The sequence below is a fragment of the Cloeon dipterum genome, chromosome 2, assembly GCF_949628265.1.
Source record: "Cloeon dipterum chromosome 2, ieCloDipt1.1, whole genome shotgun sequence".
Taxonomy (NCBI): Eukaryota; Metazoa; Arthropoda; class Insecta; order Ephemeroptera; family Baetidae; genus Cloeon; species Cloeon dipterum.
In genome coordinates this window covers 17,353,663-17,380,641 of record NC_088787.1, presented here as the reverse complement: position 1 = coordinate 17,380,641, position 26,979 = coordinate 17,353,663, and the positions used below count along the sequence as shown (strand labels likewise).

Genomic DNA, 26,979 nt, shown 5'->3' with positions numbered 1-26,979 from the left:
CAAACGGAGCGCTTTCGCCCCGCTGACTCTGCTGCGACACCGTGGTCATTCCAATCAGTGGAACTCGGAAGCCTGACCAGGGCGCGAGAACAGGCGACACCAGGGCAAGCTAGCCCGCTGGACGAGTGGGACACACTCCTTGGCGCAGCTCGGCGGAAATGAAGACCAGATGCAGCAAAACAAAAGCAGCGTAAAACAGCAAAAAGGTGCAAATAAATTTCATACTTGCACGTAATTAAAACTATTGCGGTTTCTTGCTCAATGCCACTAATTACTTTAATTAGAGGAGTGGTCTCACACGTGTCTGTATTGTCAATTGCAAATTTTATATAACAGCTAGGGTTTGCTATATTCTGTAGTAAATATTAATGGAATTATAAACAAGCGTCAAGCGCATCGATTTAATTAAATTGCGATGAACAAGATTGGAAAGCCAATTAAGTTAGCGAGCGCGCAGCCTATAAATTTCATGGGAATGGCAAGGGCATTTTTATTATACGCGAGTGATCTTGTTAACAACGGGATTTTGGTCGATTGTCGATTGGTATTCTTTCGATGACAAAAAATAATACAATAAATTTCACTAGCAATTTTCACACTGTTCTCCAGAGACTGGTGTGCTGAAAAGGCATTAAGTTTGTTTGCAACTCCCATAATGCATATATTATACGGCTGGGAAAACTTGCTTAATTTATATTTTGCGTCAGCATCACCAACCGCCTGAACAAAACGAGCTGGAAAGCGGCACGCACCCCTCGCCCCATATTTTTCCATTCGTGCAGTCGCAAGACAGTGATAACATCGATAAACAGAACCACAGCCGCGCCTAATATGAGATAATTATACTGCCTAGTTACTGGACGGACTTTTAAATAAATGCAATGCATATTATTTTCAAAATAGATAACCGCGAGGACACATGGAATTGAATTTCAAACGCTTCAACCCGACAGTGTTCTCTTTGTGTTCTAAAAGTAAATGTTGTTTTTGACGTCAGTGGTATACTAAAAGCTTTTGAATTTAATGTGCCTGTTTTTACGGCTGGACTATAGAATAATCTGATTTCAAACCTTCTGGAGCATCAAAATCCTTAGAAATTCACTTGCTCCAGCAGTAAATAAATTTAATGCTCTAATTGCGCTGTGAAATTTAAATACCACGCAGTAAAATGTCAAGGAAGGTTTTTAGGCTTGGTTGAATTTAATTTACCACTGTGATTAAATATATTTTGATTCTGTATTTATCACGAGTACAAAATTTAGTTATTCGAAGATCAGTGAAGAGCATTTCAACAACTCAAAGTTCTACAAACTAACGAGCAGCTATATTCCTTTATTCCAATTTTTTGAAGGGGAAAATGAATGGGAATTGGTACAAGTCGCTTTTTGTTCGAGCTACCGCAGAACACTTAGGTTGGTTGAATTAAGAGGTGTAAAGTAAAGCTTTTTGTATAGACGTGACACTCAGTGCCTCAACATCTTCCCAAGGACAATTTAAAACTCCTCGTTCGTTTAATTTCCTAATTTCATTGTTGCTTGTAGTGGGGCTTGCAAAGTCTTGTCTCGCGTGCCTATTGTCTGAAAGAAAGCCGCACGTACAATAATGCGCGCAGCGGCGGTGCTTGCCTCGCTCTCGTCAAAACGCGCTAGAAACATTTATTAGCTTAAAAGGAGTGCCTTGCTGCACTATTTCCCAACACGGATAAGACATCATCGCCGCTCTCAACGCGGGGAGCTTTCGAGTCCATAACGCGTAATTGAGTGGCATTACAAATTCAAGAAAATCGCAAACGAAGAGGCTGGTGGTAGAAAATTGTCCCTGAGGTTTCAATGCTTCGACTGGATGAAAATATTCTGAGTAGCCACAGATGCGATCAGTATGGGAGGAAGGGGGACGAAAAACGAAAACCGCCAACTCGGTTTACGGCCAAATGGTGAATTTCTATGGGATTCTAGAACACGACATCACAATCGCTGACACTGCGGAAATTGGTAAAGCGTTAAAAATCCATGATTTGGGCAAGATCGCAAATGTTTTTTTTCCTGCTCAGAGTTTTCTATTTTATAACCCTTTCAGAATGGTGATCATTCGTGAAAGTTGGATTTTCTAATCATTAAATGGAAAATTTTAAGATGAAAATTTAAAATGTTTTTTATTATCTTAAAAGATCTTGGGACAACTTAAAAAATTTACGGTTCATTTATTAGCCCCACATAGAGGGTAACTTTAATGCTCATTTAAAATTAAAGTCAATCAAGTTTTTACTGACATTTTGTGATATCGCTCCCTCAAAAATTGAAAAAGTTATAAAAGGCGATTTGAGATTGGTGTTGTGCGTCATCCCTCCCTAGCCTAATTTGCATTTAAACTTTCCCTCGACCTTTGTTTTTCGGGCGCTATTCATTATTGGTCCCAGGGGGGAAGGGCCTACCTCACTGCAAAGAGTGCTGTGGAGCGGCGGCCGTCGGCAGGCGAAAAACGCGTCTGCCGCCGGTGTATTGATCGCGCGGCCAATGCAGCTGCAAGTCGTCTAGTGATGGTACACATATTTTGCACCTAAGACGTACTCCTTAATCCGCGAATAATCTCTCCTCTCACCCAGTCGCCTTTCAAAAGGCCAAAAGGGGGCTTCGCGGATAATATCCTGCCGAGGATAATTGGATTGCACATTTTACCCACTCAGAGTAGGGTTAAACGGATTTGACACGACTTAGCTTTTTGTACGAAGAAGGAGAAGACGGACAAAAAGCTAAGAGTTTGCCCTCCGACCCGGCTCGGAGGAATCTTTTATTTAAAATCGGCCAGAATTGGCGAATTTAATTAGCGAGCAGGCCTATTCTCGCTTCGCAGATTTTACAGAATGGGAGCGCAATCCGTAGTCGGTTTGATTAATCGTCCCCTTCTTTCTAGGAAAGTTTTGGCATTTTTTTAAGCTAGCCAGGCTTAAAGAGTCAACTAGGCTGACGTCCTCAGGTTTCATATCCCTTATAAGCTCCAATTTGCGCACTCTAGTTGCAACATAAAATAAATTTATAAATTTGACGATGTTTGTGTTCTCATTAATAATTGAAATTATAACCACACACAATATTAAGCTCTTGCAACTGAGATCTAAAAGTGATAAGTTACACACGTGCAACTGAGTAACAAAAAACAATCGAATTTTAAAATCAGCTGATTATTTAAAAAAATACATAATATTTTAGGTAAAAATCAGACGCTTTTATTTTGGTACTCACAATCAGAACAGCCATACTGCCAAACAGCCAGATTGATGTATGTCAACTTAAATATTCGAGCTTGATTGAATTAAAATATTCATTTACACAAAGATATCAGTAAATAATAAATGGACCCCTAGATGTCAGATTATTAAATCGGTACAAACATCCATTTGTGTTATTCATTGAATAAACGCTTATAGAGTTTCAATGCTTCAGGTTAAATTGTTAACACTGATGCAAAACAGGTCATTCAAGGAAATTTGCGTAGCTCAATGTAACCCTGTTGCGAATACAAATGGCATAATCACACGACCGCATTATTTGCTACAAATTTGCCTCGCTGCTGGATCGATTGATCTGCTGTAGTTAAAAACGCCGAATTTTGAGGGGGTGAATTCGCCTCTCCAACTGCGCCTTTTTCCTAATGCGTGCAAAAATTCTGTGCACGTTTGGCGCGAGGCAGCCTGCCTACCGAACACAACGAATTTCTGGGGCGAGGTGTGTGTCTGTCATAAAGGCGAAGACCGTGCCGCGCGCTCAAGTGAAAAATAGCCTACCATCCGAGCAGGAAAAACAAAGCTATTTATTACCTACGCTTTCCCACTGCGCGCGTCGAGCGGCTTTCTTATATACATCTTTTTCGTTTCCATTCAGCACCGTTAAGCATGCGGCAGTTGTGTATTTTTTATTCCCCGGCGTACCGCTTTTCGCTTCCTACTCGCGACGGCACACGCGATCCAATATTCGCCTATGTAGATAATCACCAACCCTCCACATGCAGCACGATTTTTCTCGCAGAAGGGAAAACAGCAGCAGCAGCAGCAGCAGCGAAGATACGCATTCAATTAAACGGCCATCGCTGCAGGAAAGTTTCGTTAAAAATGCAATTGGATGGAATCTGGCTGGACGCGTGCCAGCCTAGTGTAATGGACGCTGTTTTCACTGCACTGTAGACGTTGGAAAAGGGAAAAACAGTCTGCATGCGGGGTTGTGCTGTGCTGCAAAGGCCTGCAAGGTCTTTACTTGTTTTCCTCCATAATAAAATATCGACGACAGCCGTAAAGAAAAACTTATTTACACTGCTGCTTGTGCAACTTTTGATTAAAATCCAAAGTGCGATTGTTTGGCTGGCGCGGTCTCATGTTTCTAAATAAATCAGCTTGAAAAACAAACACGAGTTATTATGGTGATTATTCTTATCTGCCACCATTTGCATTGGTGTACCGCCCAGATTATTTATTCTCACCGCACGTTGGAAAACCACTGTTCCGCTAAAATAATGATCACGAGCGGTGCGTGTTCCAGAGGGCATGGCTTCGGAAGGCGTACCGCAGCGTGCCGAGCGATACGAGTTGCACGGCCGTCGCGACTTCGACCGCAGCTACGGCAGCATCAACTCTTCGTTGGCCGGAAGCAGCAACGGGCGTCGACGCCGCGCCAGCCAGTCCGTCGACGATTCCGAGTGCGGAGACGACGAGCAGAGTCACACCGACCGACAGGGAATCCTCATGCAGGTGAGCTATCCTCTCATGCCATGTCTTAAAATTAATCTCAGCAAATAAGAAACTTTTTAACTTGTTAAACAGGAAACCACAATGTTACACTTTTTAGATGATTTTTTTGAAATTAGATTTGCAGTAAAATCTCTTGAAAAATATCAAATTTGGAATTTTCCACATTTTTGATCGCATTGAAAATTGTTGCACTCTGTCACAGCGGTAAGCAAGATTTTTTCAATCTGTGTGTTAAGCGCTGTTTTCGCGTGCTGATTTAGGCGGGCAGCTGCCGATTTTCCACTGAGGGCATGTAAATTTTATAGGCTGGCAGGGAAGTAATAACCTTGGGTCACGTAAGCAACTGTTGTGTGTGAGTGAACGGGTGATCTCGAATGGAAATTACTCTCATATGTGTGTTCTGTTTATTCGGGGGGCTGAGACTCGCTGGTGCTAGCTGCTCGAGCCATTTTGAATGTGTAATACGCACACCAAAACAACACAAGAGGCGAATAAAATTCGTCTGGCTGCGTTCTCTCTATTGATTCCCTCCATTTGGAGTGTTTGCCCTCCAGGGTGGCCCCGAATGTCATGCTCAGCACCGGCTGCTGAAATGGGTTGCCTAATGGCATAATAGGATTTATGCGCAAAGGTCGGCTCCATGAAGCAATTACAGGAATGTTGTATATTAATCAACTCATTAATGTCAATAAGGAACTCGAGAAACCGCAATTATTTGATTAAAGGAAAGTAATTTTAAATTAAAATTTTCCCTTTGATGTAATTTAGATGATAAAAATGTTTGATTTATTGAACATGATTAAAGACTAGACTTAAATATTGACCGGAGGCAATTTTTTTAATGCGCAAATGTTTGTTTCCTTCTCGCACAAACGGAAGGATAAATGAAAATTCTGAAAAGATTTCAACACTCGAGGCTGGAAGATTTATGGTATTGTGAGATATCCACACGAAAAGCTAAAAATTTATTTCCATGTCATGGTATTTCGTGAAGAGACCATCCATTTTTATTGCTCGTCAAACTACAAATACAGGGAACACACCACGCAAGCATCATCCACACATTCGCGTGCAATCAGTTTCCTGTCATATCAATCGCGCGGCCACAAAAAAGAACGCGATTTCGCAAGCGGTGCGCATGAATAATTTTACTACTGCTCCCTATACACGTGAAAAAATAGCAACACTCTCCGCCGAAACTACTTTTGCGCATCGCCCCATTCCGAAACAACATTTACAGCACCGGCGCCAGCAACGAATGTAATCGGGTCTATTAGCAACGGTTGGCAAAAAGTTATGCGCCCTGGGTGTACTGGGGGTGTTCGGTGCGTATATACGTGGAACTACGGTGAATGTATGTAATTTAGTAGAGTCAGGGTAAAAACAGTAGTGGCTCTAGCACGTGTCGCAGTTGGGAACTTTCCGCAACACTCTTTAACTAACGCTGATGGAAGTCGAGAAATTCTGCTTGCACAGCATTTCCAACTAAGCACTCTCGAAAGATTGCAGAATTTATAATTGGTGTGCAAAAGAACAATAAAACACCATGAAAAGGACAGTCAAGCGCAAAATTCAGCAAATTGGTGTCTAATTACAGTACCACCTCAACCGTGAAACTTCTGCAGTTTGTATCACTTTGCAAAAATTACTCACTCAGAAACGTTAATTTGGGCTATATGCTATATGAATTTACGGACCAAAATGTAATACAATAAAAAATATTGATTTAAGACTTTCTGCATTGCCAAGAGGGCACAGAACGATAAATAAATCTTGGTGACCACATAGAAAGAAAATAATTAATAATGAATTACGGATATTAAATTGTTTTTTTCCTGTAAAAATTAAGTAAATAATACTACAATATTTGAATTTGGAAACCCCTGGTTGAAAGAGGTGTTTTGTAAGTTTAAAAATACAAAAAAAGTAACTCTTTAGTAGAAAATTACACTTTTCAAAGATGCTTTGAATATTTTACTCAAACTGAAGTTTACACCAAATAGTGCTTGACTTAAAAATAATTTAGATTTGATGAAGAATTTTTAATTTAAAGAATTATGAAGAGCAGAAACTAACAAGTATTCGAACAACCATTTTAAATCTTAACTATTCACTGGTACAGCGACGTCAATAGTCATCAAAATTCATTTATGTAATATTATTCAAATGAGCTGATCGTACTGGAGCAGAGACTTCATAATTAATTTTCCTCGCTTTTGCTTTTACCATTTACGTAGTGCAGACATAAGACTAATTAAGGCTAATAAATTGTGTAAGCCTTGAAACCATTCATTAAGAGCTGAAAACTTGACTTTGAACGATCGATATTTGTTTTCGCAGGACGAAGAGGATGACGAAGAGTCGGATGGACCGACCGAAGAGTTCTGCATGCCATCCACGTCCACCGCACAAGTTGACATGGCCACATTCTTCAAAGACGGCCTGCGCAAAATCGACTTCGTGCTCGTCTACGAAGAGAACGCGATGGCCAGAGCGGCTGCAGCGGCCGCCGGGGCGGCCAGCGTGCCCATCAGCGGCGGCGGCGGCGGCCGGCGGGCGGGCAAACACGAAACTTGGCGCCAGCGATTCATGGCCAACTTGAAGAGGGTTGGCCTAGATATGGAGGAGGTACGTACATTGTCTCCTTTTATTGCATCATTCCGTCTGGCGTGACAATTATGCGGCCCAGCGAGCGCCTGCCGCTCAAGTGCAGTTAGGCAACCGGCGCGTCCGGTCTGCTCGAAACGGTTGCATACACATCGCTCTGCTCTCGGGACCTCTCGCTCCAAGATGCGAGGGAAGCGACGTGATAATTAGGTCAGGGCTTCGCGTTCAAAGAGCAAAGCCAGGTCGCCCGCGTTCCGTTTGCTCTGCCGATGAATGGATTCCAGGCGGAATCGCGCCGTTAGCGTTTGAGCACAGCTGCTCATTGTCAGAGCAGCGGCTTATTTGTGCAGAGAGACTGGGACTTGAGAAGTTGACACGGGGGCTTTGTGCCAATGCAAATCCAGCTCGGATTACATTGCCAGCTTATGAATGGTCGCGGAAATTTAACTTTGATTAAGAGGAGAAACCCATATCAAGCAAATAATTACAGCATCAATCTGGTTTGATGTGAGACTTACGTTGATTAATTGAGCTAATAAAAATATACTGCTGTCTTTTGTATGTTTAATGCGATGCATAATGTTTCAAATAATCTCGTACATAATTCGTACATCGTCTTTTAAATAAACCAAGATTAGAAGTTGCAAAAACAATTTTTGCCGGCTTTTTTATAATTTAGAAACGTATGATGGTGCTAAACGGGCTGACAGCGAATTTATCTTTCCGGCAATTTTGATATTTTAGCCGGTGGTTGGCGGTTCAGCTTGCAATTAGCTCAAGTCACGGCGGCTGCCGACAGACCACGTAGCACTTACCCCAAAGTTTTCAAGCTAGCGCGTCGCAGAGTGTCTGGCTGAATGAATACCCTTGTTGAACCAACATTAATCGATAATATTCTCTCATTTGCAATGCGAAATTTAATATGTAAATTTATTCTAACCTTAATTTAAAAGATAATTAAATTTTTACTACCAAACTCAGAAAACCCCAAATGATTTTAAGGATTGATTAAAAAGCATTTTTTTTATTCTGAGAAAAACAATAAAGGTTTGATAAACCTGACTTAATACATAATCAAAAAAGGACTGATTCACGAAGTTTTGAACCAATATAATACATTCATGTATATACATTTTCTAACAGCAAAGGTGTTTTTTAATTCCTTCAAAAAAGTGGTCTAATTTGCCTTAAATATAAACTAGAAAAATGCATAACAGAGCTGCCAGAAAATTCTAATTAATTTAAAAAAAATCTTGTAAAAGCAAATATTTATGTTCTGGCTGGACGCAATGGCAATGGCCAATTTTCACTGTATAATAATTTTTGCCCTCCTTTTCCTGTATCATTCTTCTAGCCCCTTTGGCAAGCGTGATTGTTTTCGTGCCTCAATCAGAAACTTTTGTCTCTCAACTTTTGACCGACAAAATGCACGAACCAGTGCTTCCATAGAAATAATACATACAGCCCACATCCTGGCACCAGAGTTGAGGAAAACTTTTAATCAATTCCATGTTGCGCATATATGCGTACAAACGGAGCTGGGAAGTGGGATTTTGTTGGCGAGTAATAAAGTTAATTAGGCACAGCGAGAATTCCTCTGCAGTCGGTTAAATCTGCTACGCGCATCTCCGTTGCTTTTTCTGCTCGCACCAGCCGGAGAGAGGACCAAAGAAAGGCCATTCATCTGCGGTGGAGCGGCGGCGATAAAACTGCAGCAGATGCTACTGTTGCTGACGGCGGATACATTTCACCGTCGTCATTATTGCTATTCGACGCGTGCATTCCGCGTCGGGTGCTTGCGGCACTGGCGTCGAATGGTAATAAAATTACTCTGCCTTGAGAGACAGCGTTCAGAGCTCGAGAGCAGTCTAAGTGGCCTGTTTAGATGATTTTTGGACAAAATCCAACTGAGCTATCGATTTCGCTCTGGCAGCTGCAATTTACAACCGGCAGGTTGGCAAAATTTTGGTACGCCAGCGTTTTTTTTCTCTGGCGTGCGATCTGTGTCGAGGAAAGTTGTGTCTTTTTAACAATGAAACACGCGGCACCGAGCAGCAGTAGCAGCAGACAGTGCGGAAACCAAGGGCAAAAAGAGAGCTCTTGGTGCGAGATAAAAAGCGACTTCCCGTCACTCAGGATGCCTTTTTATTAGATTAATGTGTCGCTAGAGAGAAAGGGGAGATACACTCAGTGTCCGTGAACTCATTTGATTAAAGACTCAGGGACCCCGGCGGGCTCCCGGTCGTAATTTACGCGCGAGGCCAGTGGGATGAAAAAGCTAAGGGTTATTGGAACGCACACAACCGTCTACTCTACAAGTTTTATTGTTGCATGCTTTTCTGTCTGGTCATTCGGGCTATTATTTTCCCAACGAGCAACTTTCGACGATTTTTCGCGATATAACATTTGACGTATGGGCGGTTTTGATGAATCATTCATTTTGTCACCCGGTATTCCCAAGCGAGACGTCTGATTATTGGTTTTTCCGCGTCGCGTCCGCATGCACGCGTTTCCACCAATTTGGCGAAAATCCAACTTTTACACACATTTCGCGATTATTTTGCAACAAGCGCCGTCAAAGCCGATATATTTTGACGCACAGCTATCGATTTGCTGGAGATTTGCAGCAAAAAACTGTCAATTCCGGGTGACCCAAATACGTTATATGGCAATTTTTCCTATTAATCTTTGGAATGGGCTCTATTCACTACTAATAAAGCGTTTGAACCAATATCGCTGTAAATGAATGATGGCAAGCGAATCGGTGACCTCCTTGGGGGAAAAGCAGAATATTGATAGGTTATTTTGATCATGAAATATTAATTGTTAGATCCAAAACTCCTATTCAGCAAATTATGAGATAGTTTCAATTTTTATTTTTCAATCGAAGAATAATAGAGAATTTTAAGTTTGTGAAGGATTCTGCAGTTTCTTTTTAAAATGATATTTTCAATTTGTTTATTATTTATTGCACCTCCATCGGTGCAATTTTTCGAAACCTTAATTTGGACTATTCTGATGTTAAATATACGGATGGAAAATTGAATAACTAAATATTTCGTTCACTTATTTCAAGAATGATAAAACACAATCAACAATCTACTTTGAATTTTGACCTCGATTATAGCGTAATTTTAGTAATTGTGCTATCAGTTTAGAGTATTCTTTTTAACAAAATGTATAATCGGAATCACTCCGAAAACTGAACTGACTATCAAATTTAGCTATACCTTATTCCAATATTTGCTTTTTTAAGGGAAGATCCTGAGGCAGTTTAGCTATTACGAGAGTTTAGTTTTGAAATAAGAAAAATTGAAATAAATGCTCCAACAGAAATGTATTGAAAACTTATCATTTCGAAATGGCTTTTATTATCTGCGCGGAGTGAAATTTTGTGAATAAAAAAAACCGGGATTTCCATATTTAATAAAAGCAAGGAAATTTTAGATTCAATATGATGAATTGCATTGAATGGTATTACTAGTATGCCTTAATTTATAACGTTTTATTTTTAAATACTTTTACATCCCTAATAAAAATTGGTTGCACGAGAAAGATTGCAAACCGGTAAAGATGAATTCACCCTTTTCATTGCTTTCAATACTCTCCCAATCGCCTGCCAAAATTCCAAGTATTGATGGCGTGGAGCAACAGTCGATCGTTAAATTTAATCTGCCTAATTCATTCGCAATACACTCCATTCTCAGCACGCGCGGTAATCCGTGAAGATCAGCTATCAATTTTCAATCAGAAACCAATTATCGCGCAATTTAATTCAAAAGCGTCAGGCACTGCTTGTTCTATTGGCTTTTAACGATTTCTGCATGGTGCTTTGCAGGAGGTGGTGGAAGCCAGCGGGCGCAAAGTCCTTTGCTTCATCAAACTGCACGCGCCATGGCCGGTGCTGTGCCACTACGCCGAGGAGCTGAACATGCGGGCGCCGCTGCAGGTCAGTAAAAGCCATTGTTTTGAGCAACAACCAGCTAGCGTTTCGCCACGCTGACCACCCCGAGTGAGAGGCTGGATGAATGAGAGTGACGCCCGAAAAGGGTGTGGACGCGAGAGAGGGGTAGAAATACGAGGCCCGGTTTTATTTGCACCCTGTTTTGTTCGTTTCGAACGCTGTGTTCTTCACCAGAGCATAACATGTGAACATTTTGATGTTGTTCTGCGCGCCGACATGAGCATGTACGAGTGAAAACGCCAGAATCATCACGGTGCTTCTAATGGAAACTTTTATCTTTTGCCGATTTTTGCCAGAATGATTCTGGATGAATGAGTTTAGCAATCATTTCATTTCCATAACCTCATCGTCACACACTTTTTAATTTAAATTCAAATGAACCAATCCAATATAAACTAACTAAAAGAATAAAAAATTTTTTTTTCTAGTCTTTGTAACTTAACATCGAATGTCAACGTAGTGAATTATGAAATGGCATATTATTTCAAAGCAATTTTTAACCAAATGTTATAGAGACGCCTAAAATTCTAAATTGATGACACTAAACATGTATGAGTGGATAAACAACTAATTTTTTTATTTGGATATCAATATTTTCGCTAGAAGAAACAACTTAATTAATAATGCTACATGCTCAACCAATATTACCAGAAAAATAAACAAACACCCTATTTATCAAGAAATTAAAACAATTTTAAATTTGACTTTTAGTCTAAAAAACTGCAATTCCCTAGGTTGAGAGTCGCGTGGTCTGCTTTTTTAAGCACAATATTTTTACAACATCATTACAGTGAATAAAAACCAAATTGAATTTTCAGGTAGCTCAACCTTTCTGCATGCACTTCACGAACACCTGAGCTCCAATATATAAAATAATACATCTAAGAGAGATAAAACTTTATCTGCAACAGTGAGAATAAATTTGCGCAGCAACAATTTTCTTGAGAAAAAACGCAATAAATTTTGCGATGCACACGGCAAACTAGGTCCATCTATAAAGTGAAAAACTTTCCGTCCATTTTAAAGCAACGCTGCAATACTCGCGTCGAAGCATCCGTAGCGCAAGATGTTTTGCTATGCAAATCGTTAGAGTGACGGATAATTCAGCAGAGAGTGAAGCCAGTCGTCCACACGAGAGCCGTCTGCTGCCTTTGTCGGCGCAATTCTCTGCTCTATGCTCCGGCACTGCGGGCAGCGGCAGCGGCCTCCCTCTTGCTTATTTTTCCCATATCACAACCGGCATGCAAATTAGGCAGAGAGTATAATCAGAAATTTACGGCTGCACAGCAGTGAAATTGCCGTCGGGGGTTTTGGCCCTTTCATTTATCCCTGCTGCTCGTAAGATTAGAGAGCCAAGGCATTTTTTTTCGTTTGGACGCAGCAACAAGGAGAGTGAATAAAAATAAAAGAAAAACGGACAGCATCCTCTCGAGAAATTTTATGCGTTGCCAGTTTTTCTTACTATTCCTGAAATCTTGAAAAAATTCAAGGCTTCAGAGAATGGAGTTGGGGCATGTCTGATAATATTGCGGGTCCATAATATGTCATATTTTCAGCGAGAGCATTAGCAGTTTTTCAATGAAACATGGCCTGCTCGTTAGCCATGAAATAGACACATCATAAAAATCCGTGTTTGTGGAAATCGAGGTAATTGACTAAACGAATGGCCATATGGAAAGACAATAACGGCCTTTGGCTTTTTTAACTGCCCATTTCAGGGGTGGTCACGTTATCTTGGCTTCACGTCTGGATGCTCTCGAATGAGGTACGATCAGAGAAAAAGTTAGGAAATTCGCCTGTTGCCGCAGAATGGATGCGCTGCGCTCATCATGGTCGAACTTTTTCTACCGTTCGTAAAAAAGGCAGTGCGGTGTGTGCATAAAAAGAAGCGCACATGCTTTGAAAATAAAGTGAAGCAGGCCGTGAAAGCAGCCAAATTTATCACCGCATTGCCGCTCTCTTGGCCATGCGTGTGGTAAATTTTATACTCGCTCGGCCAAAATTTCCAGGTTCTTTTGCGGAAAAATCTGTTGGCTGAAATTTGAAATTCACATCGCAAAAGACTCTTTTTATTTATAGCACATTTCCCTTGTATTTTCTTTAAAGATTTAAATCATCATACATATTTCATTTAAGGGATTCGCGACAAATGACAACGTTTAATTTTGTTTTGTTTTGCGTATTCATGTAGTTTATTTATGCTTGTAATTTTTGCCATTGTTCTGAATGAATAATAATAGTGCAGTGCGAGGCGCCGCGAACGAGGGACCTGGCGCTGACGCAGCGGCCGCGCGTCTGCCACAATAGTAAAAATAATATGTTAGTAAATTTACTGTTTGTAACAGTTTATTTTGATGGAGCTCATCGGAGAACGGAATTAAATTGATTTTCCAGAATTTACCATCGTTTTTTTATTGGTGTTGTTCTGTTTTAGACAGATTTTGATCATTTCTGCACGTGGGGGAATAAATATCAGCTTTCTTGTAAAAATGAAGGATTAATTTTATGGGAAAACTTTATAAAGTATACTTTTACTAGCAAAAATTTCCCTGCTTTAAAAAGCGGAAAATTTTACCACTTTTTGCGCGTCATAAACTCGGAATTGCTAAACTCACTCTCAATAATTGAGTGCCGCGGAGCGAGCACGTACGTACATGTTGTTGTTCTGTCAGCGCTTTCAAACAAGCCGGCCCTTGTGTTATTTTTCGCACAACATTATTTGCAGCAGCGAAAGCGGCCGCTCGGGGATTAGCATAGTTGGCCTGATTTCAACTGTTTCGTTTTCATCCATCCGCAGACGCATAAATTGCCGATTAGTCGCGCGGGGTTCCCTTTACTCTCGCCGTTGGCTGCTTATTCCATTCACTCGAGCGCCGTGTACTTTGCCGCTTTCGCTGCAACCCCACTCAACTCATGCGGCGCTCGTGCAAAATTTTATCAGCCCTCCCGCAGCATAGCACATCCCTCGCGATAAAAAAGCCTCCCGTTGGTTGGGAAGCCACTGAAGTCATGACTCGAGTAATTAGCTCCTGCTGGAAAAGGCGATTCCAAGGTCAATGTTCGTCTGGCTCACTCGGTTTGAGATAAAACGCGCTCTGTGGAAGCCAAAATTGCTGCGAGAGCCTCACACAGAGCGTAAAAAATTTGATGTGAAAGCATTTGGCTTTTTTTGCTTTCCATATAGTTGGCAGTGATGAACTTTAACCAACAAAAATCAGGGGAAGATTAAAGAGGAGTGATCGAAATTCAAAATTATTCACTGAAATATTTCAAAAGGAAGATTCTTTTAAATATCAAAGATTGAACTGAAAATTTGGAAAGGAAAATAACAAATTTGCTTCAATGATAAATAAACTTAGGAGTCTAAGGACCAAAATACACATTTTACAATTAAAAGAGATTCTTGCAATTAGAGTCTGGAAGCCAAAATCTAGATTTAGCTGATCTAAAATTTTTTTCAATTTGACAACCGGCAAAGAGTTGCCTCCACTGTTTACGTCTATACATTAGACTATTCGGAAGTAATTTACCGATATTTCCAAATGTGTATTTTAATAAGAAGATTTGTGTTGGTTCAGCTAGTTGCTCAGAGAGCTGAATGCAATTCACCCAGTCTCTGGAATGTAGTCATACATGCAGTTCTCAATTAGCGAAACTCGCTTGGAATTTGCAGGCTATTATCTAAACTGAAGCATTCCTTTGCAAGCAAGTATATAAGCGTGATATTTGGCTTCACAGGACAGGTGTTTCATTGTTTCTACCAAAGGCCTTTGCTGTGGCCAGAATTCCTTTGCGGCACACAAAGCACCCTAGTTTGTGCAGTTTTGATTATCTGTGCACAAAATGAGAGCTGTAATCTTCATATTTTATGTCATTTTTTCCATAAAAAATACCAATTGAAAACTCGGGAGTTGCTCCACATCGGAAAAGGTTAAACCATTTTCAACAGTATTTCCTAAAATTATTTCAATGGCAATTGATCCATAGCAAATAAATTTAGCTCAAATGGAATGAATGAGGGTGGCCCTAACAATACATTTCCTGGCCATTCGGCTAAGCACTCTGCAATGAATTTACGCACGCAGCCTATTCAATCTCGTTTGTCCGACTGCAGAGGCTCTCGCTGAAATATTGATCACGCAAGAGAAAGGCTTTTGCTTTCACTTCTATCACAAAAGAGCAACGCACATTTTTCTTGTTAATCATCAAACATGTTTGCCGAGCATTGTGTACACACACACAATACACATCACGCGCCCCACACCCTCTGCTGCGGAAGTGCAGATTTCACACAAGCAAAAAGCTCTTCACAAAACGACATCCAGTGCCTCGGGGGAGGATCCATTCATTCGCATTTGATACTCCACTCTTGGAACGGCTTCTTGATCTCCTCGTGATTTTTGCCTTAAGTGTTCTTTAGCAACCGAGGAGGAGGAATAAAATAGCTGTTCCTCTTCCTCTTTTAGACGTGTGTCTCGTGACAATGATCACTATCGATTTAATGTGAAATGAATTTCAAAGGAACTCTGAAGGCACACCCTCATCCTTTATATTTAGCCTTCCTACATTATGTTTGCAATTAAAAAAACAGTAAATATTCGTAGATTAAATAATTTGTAATTTGATAACTGGAAATGGGTTAGAGTATTTGTTTCATGAATTTTCATTCGACATTGGTTCTTAATTAATTATTTGTAACCTATATAGATTCCGAGAAAAGACAAACCAACTCACACTCAGCATCACTCTTTAGGTAAAAACACAAAACTTCAAAAGCACCCTGACATTCTCCATCTTTCGCTTCCTGTGCAGATTTCAAACCGAAAACCGCTTCTCCATCACCTGCTGTGAGCGAATGTGTCTCGGCACCTTTTGAGCGAATAGAGAGAGCATTTACATATGATGTCTCGTGCGTACGTGTTGTATGTGTTGTGGCGTACGTCTTACTTACTTTAACTCAATGTGCAGCTCCTCTTCTTTTGACTCTTTTATCTTTCACTGAATGCACCCAAAGCAGAAACGGTCCGATACGTCCGCGGAGGTGAGTCACGTAGCGTGCAGTGTCTCTGCTTCTTGCCCCTCAATTCCAAGTAGCCAGCAGCACTATGACACCAGCAACTGGCATTTCTTGCAAAAATCGATGAGCAGTATAGCTGCCCATTTGGCGCGAGAGAAAATATCTCGTGTGGCGAAAGCATTCTTAGTAAAAATAGCATTCTGTGTGGTAGTTAGTTCGGTTTGCAACTTATAGACCATGAATGCAGGGTTTTAATTTGTACTTTGCATGGGAAACCCAAATTAAAACTTTTGGACATTGGAAATCATTCTTCCGCATGCTTAACCAGACCTCGATTTTTATTACTAGTAAAAAATGATTGATACAGCTCCTAATTAGAATTAAAATCTGGTTTGAATCATATCGAAATTAGGTTGTATATGTTTGAATCCAAAATATTTCCCCGACGGTGTTTTATTTTTACCCCCTCCTGGTTACTTTAAATAAATGGACGGGTTTTCCCGTTTCGGGTCACACTCCAAAATCCACCTTTCGTAACAGCCAAGTTTCTTTTACAGGCGCACCCCAACCCCTCCGTTAATTGGTCACAGCAGCTGTTGAAAATCCTGCGCCTGCCCAACATCATGTACGAGGACGTGCCCAACAAGCCGCTGGACTACTACACGTGTCCCTTCCGCAAATCCAAGATCGAAAAGTGAGTAATTTGGGTTCGGCAAATAATTTCGAGGTGACGCGCTTGTTGGGTGGATAATCACGTGTTGGCGTTACGTGCAGTGGGACCCCGCAGGGTGGCTGGGCTGCAATTTGTGAAATGCTCAACGGCTATTTTGGCACGAAATTTAATCGAGCTCGTCCGCTCTAATTTGCATCCACTCTAAATGTATGAGCGCGCTTCGAAGATTATACACATACACTCCGCACCGACACGTTGGTTGTTTGCTCACGCGGCGGCGGCCGGTTGTTGTTGGACAACGGCTTGGAAAATAATTATTCGTTGTGCACCGCGCCGTTTGCGCAGCCCGCTAATTCTCTTATGCACGGTTAATTGAACTTGCGCCAGAGCGGAAAATCTGGAAGAGTTGGTTACATAGTTAAAATATAGACCATTAAAACCTTTAAATTCTTCCGATATTCATATGAATTTTGACATTTATGTGAAATCCCAACACCTTTTTGTGGTTAAAATGATTTTACAATGGGTACTTTCACAGGTGAATGAAAAAGGCTGGAAGGCTAACAAATATTGAATAAAATTCAATTCATATCAATTTGGCATTAAATATTTTTCATTTTAGTCTAACACCTATTTTGAAGTTTAGGAAAATAAAACTCGTAATCTAATTTTTAAACAATCGTACAGCTTAAAAGCAAGTAATTAATTCTCGTAAGTCGCGCTCTGCTATGTTTTTAATAATCTTTATAGTCAGTGAGTTTCTCTTTTAAATATTGTTTACTGAAGCCATGGTAAATTCATTAAAATGGGAACCATTCAAATTTTGTGGCTTACACGAGTTATTTTTCTCCTAAAAAATTACTCATTGCCGCTAATCCCTAAAAAAAATTCACGCAGATTAGGGCCATATGAAGTTTTCATTTTTTTTTTCAATTCACTTGAGTTTTCTTCTTACAAACAAATTTCCTCTTTCACAAAAGAGGTAATCTTTTATCCCACAAGCAAACAAATTTGCTAGTGGAGAAAGCCGACTTTCCGCTTTTCAGTTTAGAATTCACAGTTGCCTTTATTTTGAAAGGTTTTTTGTCACGGTTTCCAATGATGAGACAGCAAATATTTGCCCTCGATCGATACGTTGCGAGGCATAAAGGGATAGTGTGCGTATTCCAGTGGGCTTCCGTCGTCTCCGTCGTGATTCAATCGGAACGGCCGGCAACAGAAAACGTGCCTCGATCGCTTTCCACTCGTGCGCAAGCCGAATTTATGAGCCAATTAGTGAGGGTGCTGCAGCCCAACGCTTGACTTTGTTTATTCGCACGTGCACTCCTTGCAAAGGAAATTCGGGCCCAAATCTAAGCATGAATTTAATGAAACAATAACACCAGCCATTAGACACATCCACTCTAAAATAATATTGATAGACCGTACGCCTTCTTTGGATAAATATTAGCAGCGTGATTTGTAGCAAAAAGTACTACCTTTCGTGCTTTTGCAACCAGTTTAATTAACTTAAATGAAAAAAAGTAATTCACTCTTTACAACCGTCACTGCGAAGTTTTTATGCTTAGCTTTGTATAGCTTAACTGAAAAAAAAATTGTTTTTCCAAACAAAAGCACTCGCGGCAGGCAGGGACTGGTGATAACTCATGTTACAAAGCGTTTAATGAAATTCCTCTGCACACGTAATCAGATTCCTGGGCCACGACAACCGCGCCACATACTTCACCAACGTGCAACGCAGTCGCATCCTCTACGAAATCCTCAGCACCGCCGTGTTCGGCAAGAAGAAAAAGGGCGAAGTCGGCGTCGACCGGCTCGTCGAAGAAGGTGTCTTTTCAGCCGCATTCCCTTTACACGACGTACGTATTTTAAACTGCAAATCGATCGAGGGAGGGTCGTTAAATTAAATTGCCTCCGACATTAGACACGTGTAATTGGAGAACAAAAGTCGTCGTGCTTTCGTTCGAAAAGAGTTAGTCGCTCTCGGCTCTGTCTACCCCCATACACTTGAATTAAACTAACTGTTCGTAGGGAGGGAAGGGGGTGAAGTAAATGAAAATATCGATCTTCGACACAACCTTGCGGCTGCTGGACGGAATTTTAGATGCGGTTTTCACGTCTCCTTTTTTCCACCACCTCCACGTTGTGTTTTTACAATTACACCTTTGCGCCGACGAGAGACCCTCCGTGATAAATGCCAGCCACTAATTAAATTCCACTTTGGTCGCAAAAAATACTCCCATACAGTTCTTTTGACACGTGAGCTTAATGGTTTCCAGTTTCCAGCCTACGCTTGTAAAATTCTGCTGCAATGTCGGAGGACATAAATTTTGTAACGACAGGAAAGAGGCAATTTTCGATTTTATGGAAAGAAAGTAAAAGGCTCTAAATTTTTACTACCGACAAATTCTTTTCAGGGACCTTATGAGATTAAGAACCGTTCCGACTTGAAAGACACATCCAAGTTGAATGCTCGCCAGGTGCTCTACGAGTATTGGGCTCGCTGGGGCAAGTGGTACAAATATCAGCCGTTGGATCATATCCGCGAGTATTTCGGAGAGAAGATTGCCATCTACTTCGCCTGGCTGGGTAAGAAAATATCGAACTCGTTTTGTTCTCCACCCGCGACATCTGTGTCGAAAGAGCTTTTTTACGTTCATGCAACAATTGCAAAAACAAAATGAATTTTTTAATTTGATTCGTAGAAATCGATGTCAGCTTTGCAACAAAAAATCAATTTGAAACATCCGCCACGCAACAACAAAATAAATCTAATTTCTAAATTATTAAAAAATACATATTTTCTAAGCCTTTACATCTTAAAAGAACTAGGTTTATTTCAGTATCCGGAAAAGTTTCATGTCTGACTTGTGTTTGACAGGCTTCTACACGGGTTGGCTATTACCGGCGGCGATCGTCGGTCTACTGGTGTTCATGTACGGCGTGTTCACCATTCACAAGAGCCAGCCTGCGATCGAGGTGTGCGACAGCCAGGGCCAGTTCAGCATGTGTCCGCTGTGTGACGAGAACATCGGTTGCAAATTCTGGGACCTGAGTGACGTCTGCGGCTACGCACGCCTCGCTTACCTATTCGACCACCCGGGCACCGTTTTTTACGCAGTTTTTGTCTCTTTTTGGGGTAAATAATTTTAATAATTTTAATTAACCTGGCAGGCATTATTTATTTTAAAATAAAATAGTTTAAATTTTAAAACTCGTGCTCAATAATTCATGTTTTTCATGCCACAAACCAACTGTATTTTTCATAACCATGCATATTATAATTAAATTTTGGCTTTGCTGTTTAGTGCGTTCTAGGAAATTTAATATAATTAATCGACCGAAGTCTAAGAAGCTACATTTCCGCATTTCACGCTTCACGAGGCACATAATCGTGCTCATTCGCATTTCAGCTGTCACTTTCCTGGAGTACTGGAAGCGGAAGTCTGCCAGTTTGTCGCACCACTGGGACTGCATGGGCTTCAAAGAGGAAGAGGAGAGGCCCAGACCGGAGTTCGCAGCTCGTGCACCCTTTCTGGAGAAGAACCCCGTCACCGGCATCCGCGAGCCCTCGTTTCCCAGCTCGCTACGCACAAAACGAATCGCCGCCGGCATTGGAATAATTTTCTTAATGGTACGTGTGCTTTAAACTGTCGTGCGCAAAAGGTATTTAAATTTATGCAAACGACTAGATGAGCCTTGTGATAATTTTCATCTTGGCCGTCATTATCTACCGGGTGCTCGTGTCGATTCCACTCTTTCAAAACGCCACATTCCGCTCGCAAGCACAAGCCATCGCCAACGTGACCGGCGCAGTGGTCAACTTGATCCTCATCATGGCCATGAGCCGCGTCTATGAAAAACTTGCCTATCGTCTCACTACTTGGGGTATGAACAATTTTAACAGATCCAAATTCATTTGAAACATTGGCTTAAATCATAAGATGCAGATATTTTCAACGACCGCTGTCCGAATTTTTCTTATTAGCTGCACACGTGCTGATTTAAAGCCATTAAATTTGAAGACAAACAGAAATAAAAATGGCCAGTATGTAGTAAAAAAGAAAACAGAATGACAATTTTAGTCGGTTTTAATAAAAAGAATAATTATTGCAAAATTGGTTACAAACAGCGCATTGGTTTACACAGGAATATTCGATAAATTAAATTTAACCAAAGGCAATTCCATAAATTTTGGCTCTGAATACAGTTAGTAAATTTTACGAACATTTTTTGCAGAAATGCATCGCACACAAACCGAATTCGACGACAACCTGACCTTCAAGGTGTTCATATTCCAGTTCGTCAACTTCTACTCTTCCATTTTCTACATCGCCTTCTTCAAAGGTCGCTTCGTCGGCTACCCGGGAAACTATTCGCACATCCTGCGCCTTCGCAACGAGGACGTGAGTCACGAAACGAATTCCAGTCCAATGATTGTTAACCCTTTCACACGCTCACCCGAACGCAGTGCAGTGCGGGTGGCTGTCTAATTGAGCTGGCGCAGCAGTTGGCCGTCATCATGATCGGCAAGCAGATCATTAACAACGCCCAGGAGATCATCGTGCCAAAGCTGAAGGCGTGGTGGATGAACAAGAGGGTGGGTAATTCACGCGTCCGGCCCGAGCCAAATTCGTGCACTGTAGTTTAATGATGGCCCCTGCGGATTTACGCGATAGGCAACCGGGCGGGCAATTGAGTCGAGCAGGTTGCATAGCTATTTATAGTTTTTTGGAGTAATTTTTACATGAATACCTGCTTTGAATCTATATGCTGTTAATTTTATCGTTTTTGTTTGTTTTTTAAGTTTGAAAATTTTTATTTTGTTTTGATTTATTGACAAAAAATATATGCTATTCCAGGTGAAGATCACAAAAAAGCATAAAAGTCGCTGGCAAGAAGACTTCCAGTTGATCACCAACGAAGGTCTCTTCCAGGAATACCTAGAAATGGGTGAGGTTTAATTTTTTTTAAAGAAATCTCAGCCACTCATCAAATGCACGCAGTCCTCCAGTTTGGCTTCATCACGATATTTGTGGCCGCTTTCCCTTTGGCCCCGCTCTTCGCATTGCTCAACAACTGGGTTGAAATCCGATTAGATGCACAAAAGTTTGTCTGCGAGACGAGGAGAACAGTGGCTGAGCGTGCAGAGAACATAGGCATTTGGTGCAAAATACTCCACATGCTTGCTCATCTCGCCGTCATCAGCAATGTATGACGTCTTCTTTTATTCCATTTTGCTTAATAATAAATAATAAATTGAATGAATTTTTTTATTCAAAAATAAAATCTTACTAGTAGGATTTGATTTGAAAAAGGTCAACTATATTTTTAAAATCCCACCATTTTATAATTTAACTAATCCTGTATTTATCTTTTTTATTACTCCTTTATTCAAGCTGCACTTCTTAAAAAATAATACTATTGCAGGCTTAAAATCTATTTTTACTGACCAAAATTCTTTTCCAGCAACAGCAACCTTTCTCCTCCTTCTCCTCATTTTTCTCCTTTGCATTTTTACCCTAAATTCGTCCTTCACGTCTTTTAAAGATATTAGCTCAGTTTGACCCGGCTCGCCCCCTTCCAAAAAAGTTTTTCAAAAGCACATCTGACCCCTTTTTGATAATTCAGTCCTTGCACGGGATTTCTCCATCACTATATCTAATATTTTCAGGGGTTTCTCATCGCTTTTACGTCAGAGTTCTTGCCAAAACTGATGTACCAATACGAATACGATTGGGAACTGCGAGGTTACATCAACTTCACGTTGGCCCATTCCCCGAACGGCACACTTTCGCAGCCGTGCCGGTATCGTGGGTTCCGTGACGAGTTCGGCAATCACACTCCTTTCTTCTGGCGTTTGCTCGCCGTCAGATTCGCGTTCGTCATAATATTTGAGGCAAGCGCTAAAAATACCCTACCTACAAAATGTTGAAAAGAAACTTTTTACAGCATGTAGTTTTCGGCATCTGCCGATTAATAGACATTCTTGTACCTGACATTCCTGAGAGCCTCGAGCTGAAAATCAAAAGGGAACGCTACCTGGCAAAGCAGGCTTTGCAGGAGTCTGACAACATCTTGAAAGTAAGTAAATTTTAAGAGCTATGCATATGCTTTGAAATGTTTTTTATTCAGGAAAAAAAGCGAGCGCGTACTTTGTCTGAAAAATTTTTTCCAAAATGGGTGATCCGGAAATTGTCCGCATGATTGCACTTTATCCGAAAGGATTTATATCCGAAAAAAGAAAATGAATTTTGTCCGAAAATGAATTTTGTGCGTAAAGAAAATTGTCTAAAAATTTGAAAGGTTCCACACCCAAACTGCTGGTTTTTCATAGGTATGATTAATACAAAATTTTAAAGCATGATATTTATATTATTTGGAAATCACCATATAAGTTTTTAGAGTCAATGAAAACCAATGGCGTGACTTGTGCACCAAATCTAAATAGCTCTCAGTATGGCAAAGGGATATCTAGAATGACAAGGGTCGCTCTTATCTTATTCAGTCAGGACTAGTTCATCACGCGATTTACAAAAAAACTTAATGAAGGGGATACGTTTTAATTAGAAATTTTCTTGAACGGACATTCAGTCCTGCGAGATAAAACTCTCTATGATCAGTCTAAAGAAGTACAAAAGACAACAAAGTTGCGACCAGCTCCACGTTCCTGATTGGCTCATATTTTGAACTGACTGCGGCTGCTGATTGAAAAGCCTTGTACTTTATGTTTTGCATAATATTTTGATAATGATACAACTTATTTGATGACTTTGTTCTTTTTACAGAAACGGATTTCCTGATATGAGGAAATAAATAGGTCTCAAGCAAAACCTTTAATACTTTCCAGCTAGTTCTTGGGACAAATGCCATATGGTTTCGGATAATTTCCAACCGTTCGAGACAATTTCCGATTCATACGGACTAATTCCAGATCACAGGCCCATTTCGAACAAAGTACATTACCCCTAAATAATAAAAAAATTAATTTCAAGCGAAGTGTTTCTTATCAAGATGGAATCGCAGCGATCGTTCTCGTTTTTTTTTAATTTTAAGCTTCGTTTGAAATTTCATTGATTTCTAATGTTTCACTTTGTATTAATTTTCTTCGTATTTTCCAAAATGGACTATTTTTACGATTTAAACTTGAAAAATCCATCTTGGAAATTTATGTAAGGGGTATTTTCCAATAATTTTGACCTTAAAATTACTTGCAAAGACAATTTTTAATTTTTTGTTTACCAGATGATCAATAATAATTTGCCACATTGCCAGGTGGCCGCATTCAAAGGCGAGACTGACGACGACGAGGGGACAATCCCAAACGGCAGAATGGCCCTGGACCTGACCTCGGACCTCGGCGGCCACAGCAGCCACGACGACACCCTCGCCACCCCGATCTCGGTGGTGGTGCACTCAGAGCTCGAGGAGGCAGGTCCCTCGAAACCCAAGTCTAATGAAAAAGCTGACAAGCCAGTCACATGACAGCAGGCGACCTCGAAGACGAGGTCGTCCATTCCTCCGCCCGTGCCTCCAAGGTCGAAAATCAGTGTGCCTTTGAACAAGATGGCCATCGGCACAATTGGTCCCAGCAAGCCGGCCAAGGGACAAACTGATCTCTAACATTGGTGCTTCAAACGAATAATCGACTCGCGTTTAGTTTCCAAAAGACTATTGTGATTAACAGAGAATTTCGATTTTTGAATTGTTACACAACCCGTACAGAATTTCAGTTGCATTTCATAATTATAATACAAACTCTCCACTTTTTGCTGATCTGGTTTTTAACAACTTCATCTTCTTCAAAATAGCTTAAGACAAGAGAACGCATTTCGAAACTTTAATATTAACCTCTCCTGTGGCGTGTGTTTAACCGTGCTCCTTTTTACTGACAATATATGAGTATACTTGAATATGCTCTGGTTCAAATAAATTAAAACATTCACAGCATTGTAAGCCCCATTAATTTTTTTCAGTTAAATTCAATACACGAAAACAGTAATTATTCAATCTTAATGTTAGCTGTATTTGATTTTAACCATTTTGCCTGATTTATGGACGCCACATTGTGCAGGCACACACTATATCCTCACCTTCCAAAACATATGATTTCCATCTTGGAAAAAAATAATATTACCCTTTCACTGTGACAGCAGCAAATCCTCTGATATTGAATTATTATAACCTCACAAGTTATTATGCATTTGTAAATAAAATTAAGATTCACCCTCGTGTCTTTTATATGTATGCCATTCATGAGCAAAATAGGAAAAATAAAAAGCTATCATGAAGGAAAAATAAATTTTATTTTATTATAGTTGGTTTAGTCATCTTTCATGCGCCTTGAGAACATCATATAATATATAGAAATATATAGATATAATTTCAATGTTTAAACTTAAATAAAAAGCTTTCTGTATATTCAACAAATTTGGGCTATTCATAAAATTTAAATTGCGTGCGATCATTCACGTCCCACTAAAAATTTCCCAGATTCTTCACGAAAATGAAATAGAATGTCCAACAAAACAAGGCATATAGGGTGACGGAATAACTCTTTGTGGCATGACTTGTAGTGAATTGGCCATCGAATTTCTTCTCTGAGAATTCAGTGTATTACTTCCAGCAACAGCGAGAGTTCTATTCAAAGGTTACAGTCCGCTCTAGAATTCGCAGAAAAGGTATTTAAATATATGTTTGAGACTTCAAAATTGATAAAATGGGCTAACCAATTCTTCAAAAAGTACAATTGGTATCCGATAGAATGAACATAAATAAATTAAAGAATATTTTCTCTTCAATTAAATTTTTTTTTAAAAAATCGATGTTCTCTATATTTGATTAGGTCGCTAGCAATTTGATAAGGTTAAAGTTAGAACTCAATTTTTACATTCAGAGTTTACGATTTACTTACACTTATAGATAACATGAACTTTTATTTAATGACCTACCAGGTTACATGGAGCCAACTAATATTCCTTTATCTTCAACCAAAGTTGACTTTAAAAAGTTCGAGCTATTATAGGAAAATTCCAATATCTAAATACGCATACAAGTTTAAATATTTTCCCCTTAGAACTAAATTGTTTAAAATCCAGTCTTGCAATGATATATTCTTAAAATAATATATATTTCGTCTGAAAATAATTTAAAATTAATTTTATATTTGCCTTTTTCCTTCCAGTCATGGAAACCAAGGATGATAATATGTATAACACATTTGACTGTGACCAGTGTGAATTCAATCATGCGTTGACAGGGAGATTCTTCCCCCGCGTAAGGTGTGCTATTATTTTTCCATTTTAGTGTTTCCTAAATTTTTATTTTCATATTTACAAACTATTAAATAAAAAGAGTGCTCTCCTGTTATGGAGCCCAATATTTAATTGAAACATAGAAACCTCACATATTTATTGAGGTTTTATAAATAAATATAATGAATCAGCAGAAACTTACTCTTAATAGCAAAACCTATAATTATTTTTATGGCATTAGAAATTATCAAATTTTAAAATTTTTAGAGAGTCCCATATCATATCAACAGGAATACAGCAAGCAGCACTAACAACCAATAATGGAAATGAAGACGACAGTGATTGCCTCATAATTGAGCCACCATCTGCTCCCTTATTAGTTAGCAGGTTTGATTTTACCTAATGCTCAAATAAGTTGATTTCCTACTGACAGTTTATTATTCTGTATTCTCCATAGCAAAGAGCGTGAAAATAAAGAGCCGATGATTGAGGATGAAATAAAAGTTGAGGACAATGTCCCCGACAGGTAAAAATTTGTATTTTTTTTATCAAACACATTATAATCTCTAGCTATATAGTGCTCCAAACTTCCTCACTCCTGCTCCTTCACGCCGGTCAGCTCGCATCGCCGTCAGTGGCGCACCTCAAAAGAATTATAGTTTGAGAACAAATCGTGTCCTCAAGCGAGAGCCAAAAGTGAAACGTCAACGGAAGAATAAGAAAATT

The 26,979-nt window shown here is 40.0% G+C and overlaps 1 protein-coding gene across 5 annotated transcripts; it reads left to right on the top strand.

Annotated features, from left to right (window-relative positions):
• Positions 1 to 8: 8 nt before the first annotated feature.
• Positions 9 to 25,279, top strand: LOC135935242 (anoctamin-7-like). 5 transcript variants are annotated; one of them, XM_065477422.1, is made up of 18 exons: positions 9 to 206; positions 4,530 to 4,738; positions 7,079 to 7,366; positions 11,184 to 11,294; positions 16,324 to 16,350; positions 16,884 to 17,020; positions 18,690 to 18,858; positions 19,417 to 19,588; positions 19,881 to 20,138; positions 20,413 to 20,633; positions 20,692 to 20,887; positions 21,239 to 21,405; positions 21,471 to 21,599; positions 21,862 to 21,952; positions 22,006 to 22,211; positions 22,674 to 22,898; positions 22,952 to 23,083; positions 24,275 to 25,279. In XM_065477422.1, exons 1-18 carry the CDS (start codon positions 170 to 172, stop codon positions 24,482 to 24,484), a joined length of 2,985 nt encoding a protein of 994 aa, XP_065333494.1. In that variant the 5' UTR covers positions 9 to 169; the 3' UTR covers positions 24,485 to 25,279. The 5 variants fall into 5 exon arrangements, with proteins under 5 accessions (XP_065333494.1, XP_065333493.1, XP_065333492.1 ...); XM_065477421.1 differs by lacking the exon at positions 9 to 206 and adding an exon at positions 1,896 to 1,991 and having other exon boundaries at positions 16,327 to 16,350; XM_065477420.1 differs by lacking the exon at positions 9 to 206 and adding an exon at positions 1,896 to 1,991.
• The last annotated feature ends 1,700 nt before the right edge of the window (positions 25,280 to 26,979 follow it).

Coding starts and splice junctions, on each gene's coding strand:
- LOC135935242 (XM_065477420.1), top strand. CDS start 1,931: ATGGTGAATTTCTATGGGATTCTAGAACACGACATCACAATCGCTGAC. Junction 18,859..19,416: donor CCGCATTCCCTTTACACGAC/GTACGTATTTTA, acceptor AATTCTTTTCAG/GGACCTTATGAGATTAAGAA. Junction 23,084..24,274: donor AGTCTGACAACATCTTGAAA/GTAAGTAAATTT, acceptor CCACATTGCCAG/GTGGCCGCATTCAAAGGCGA.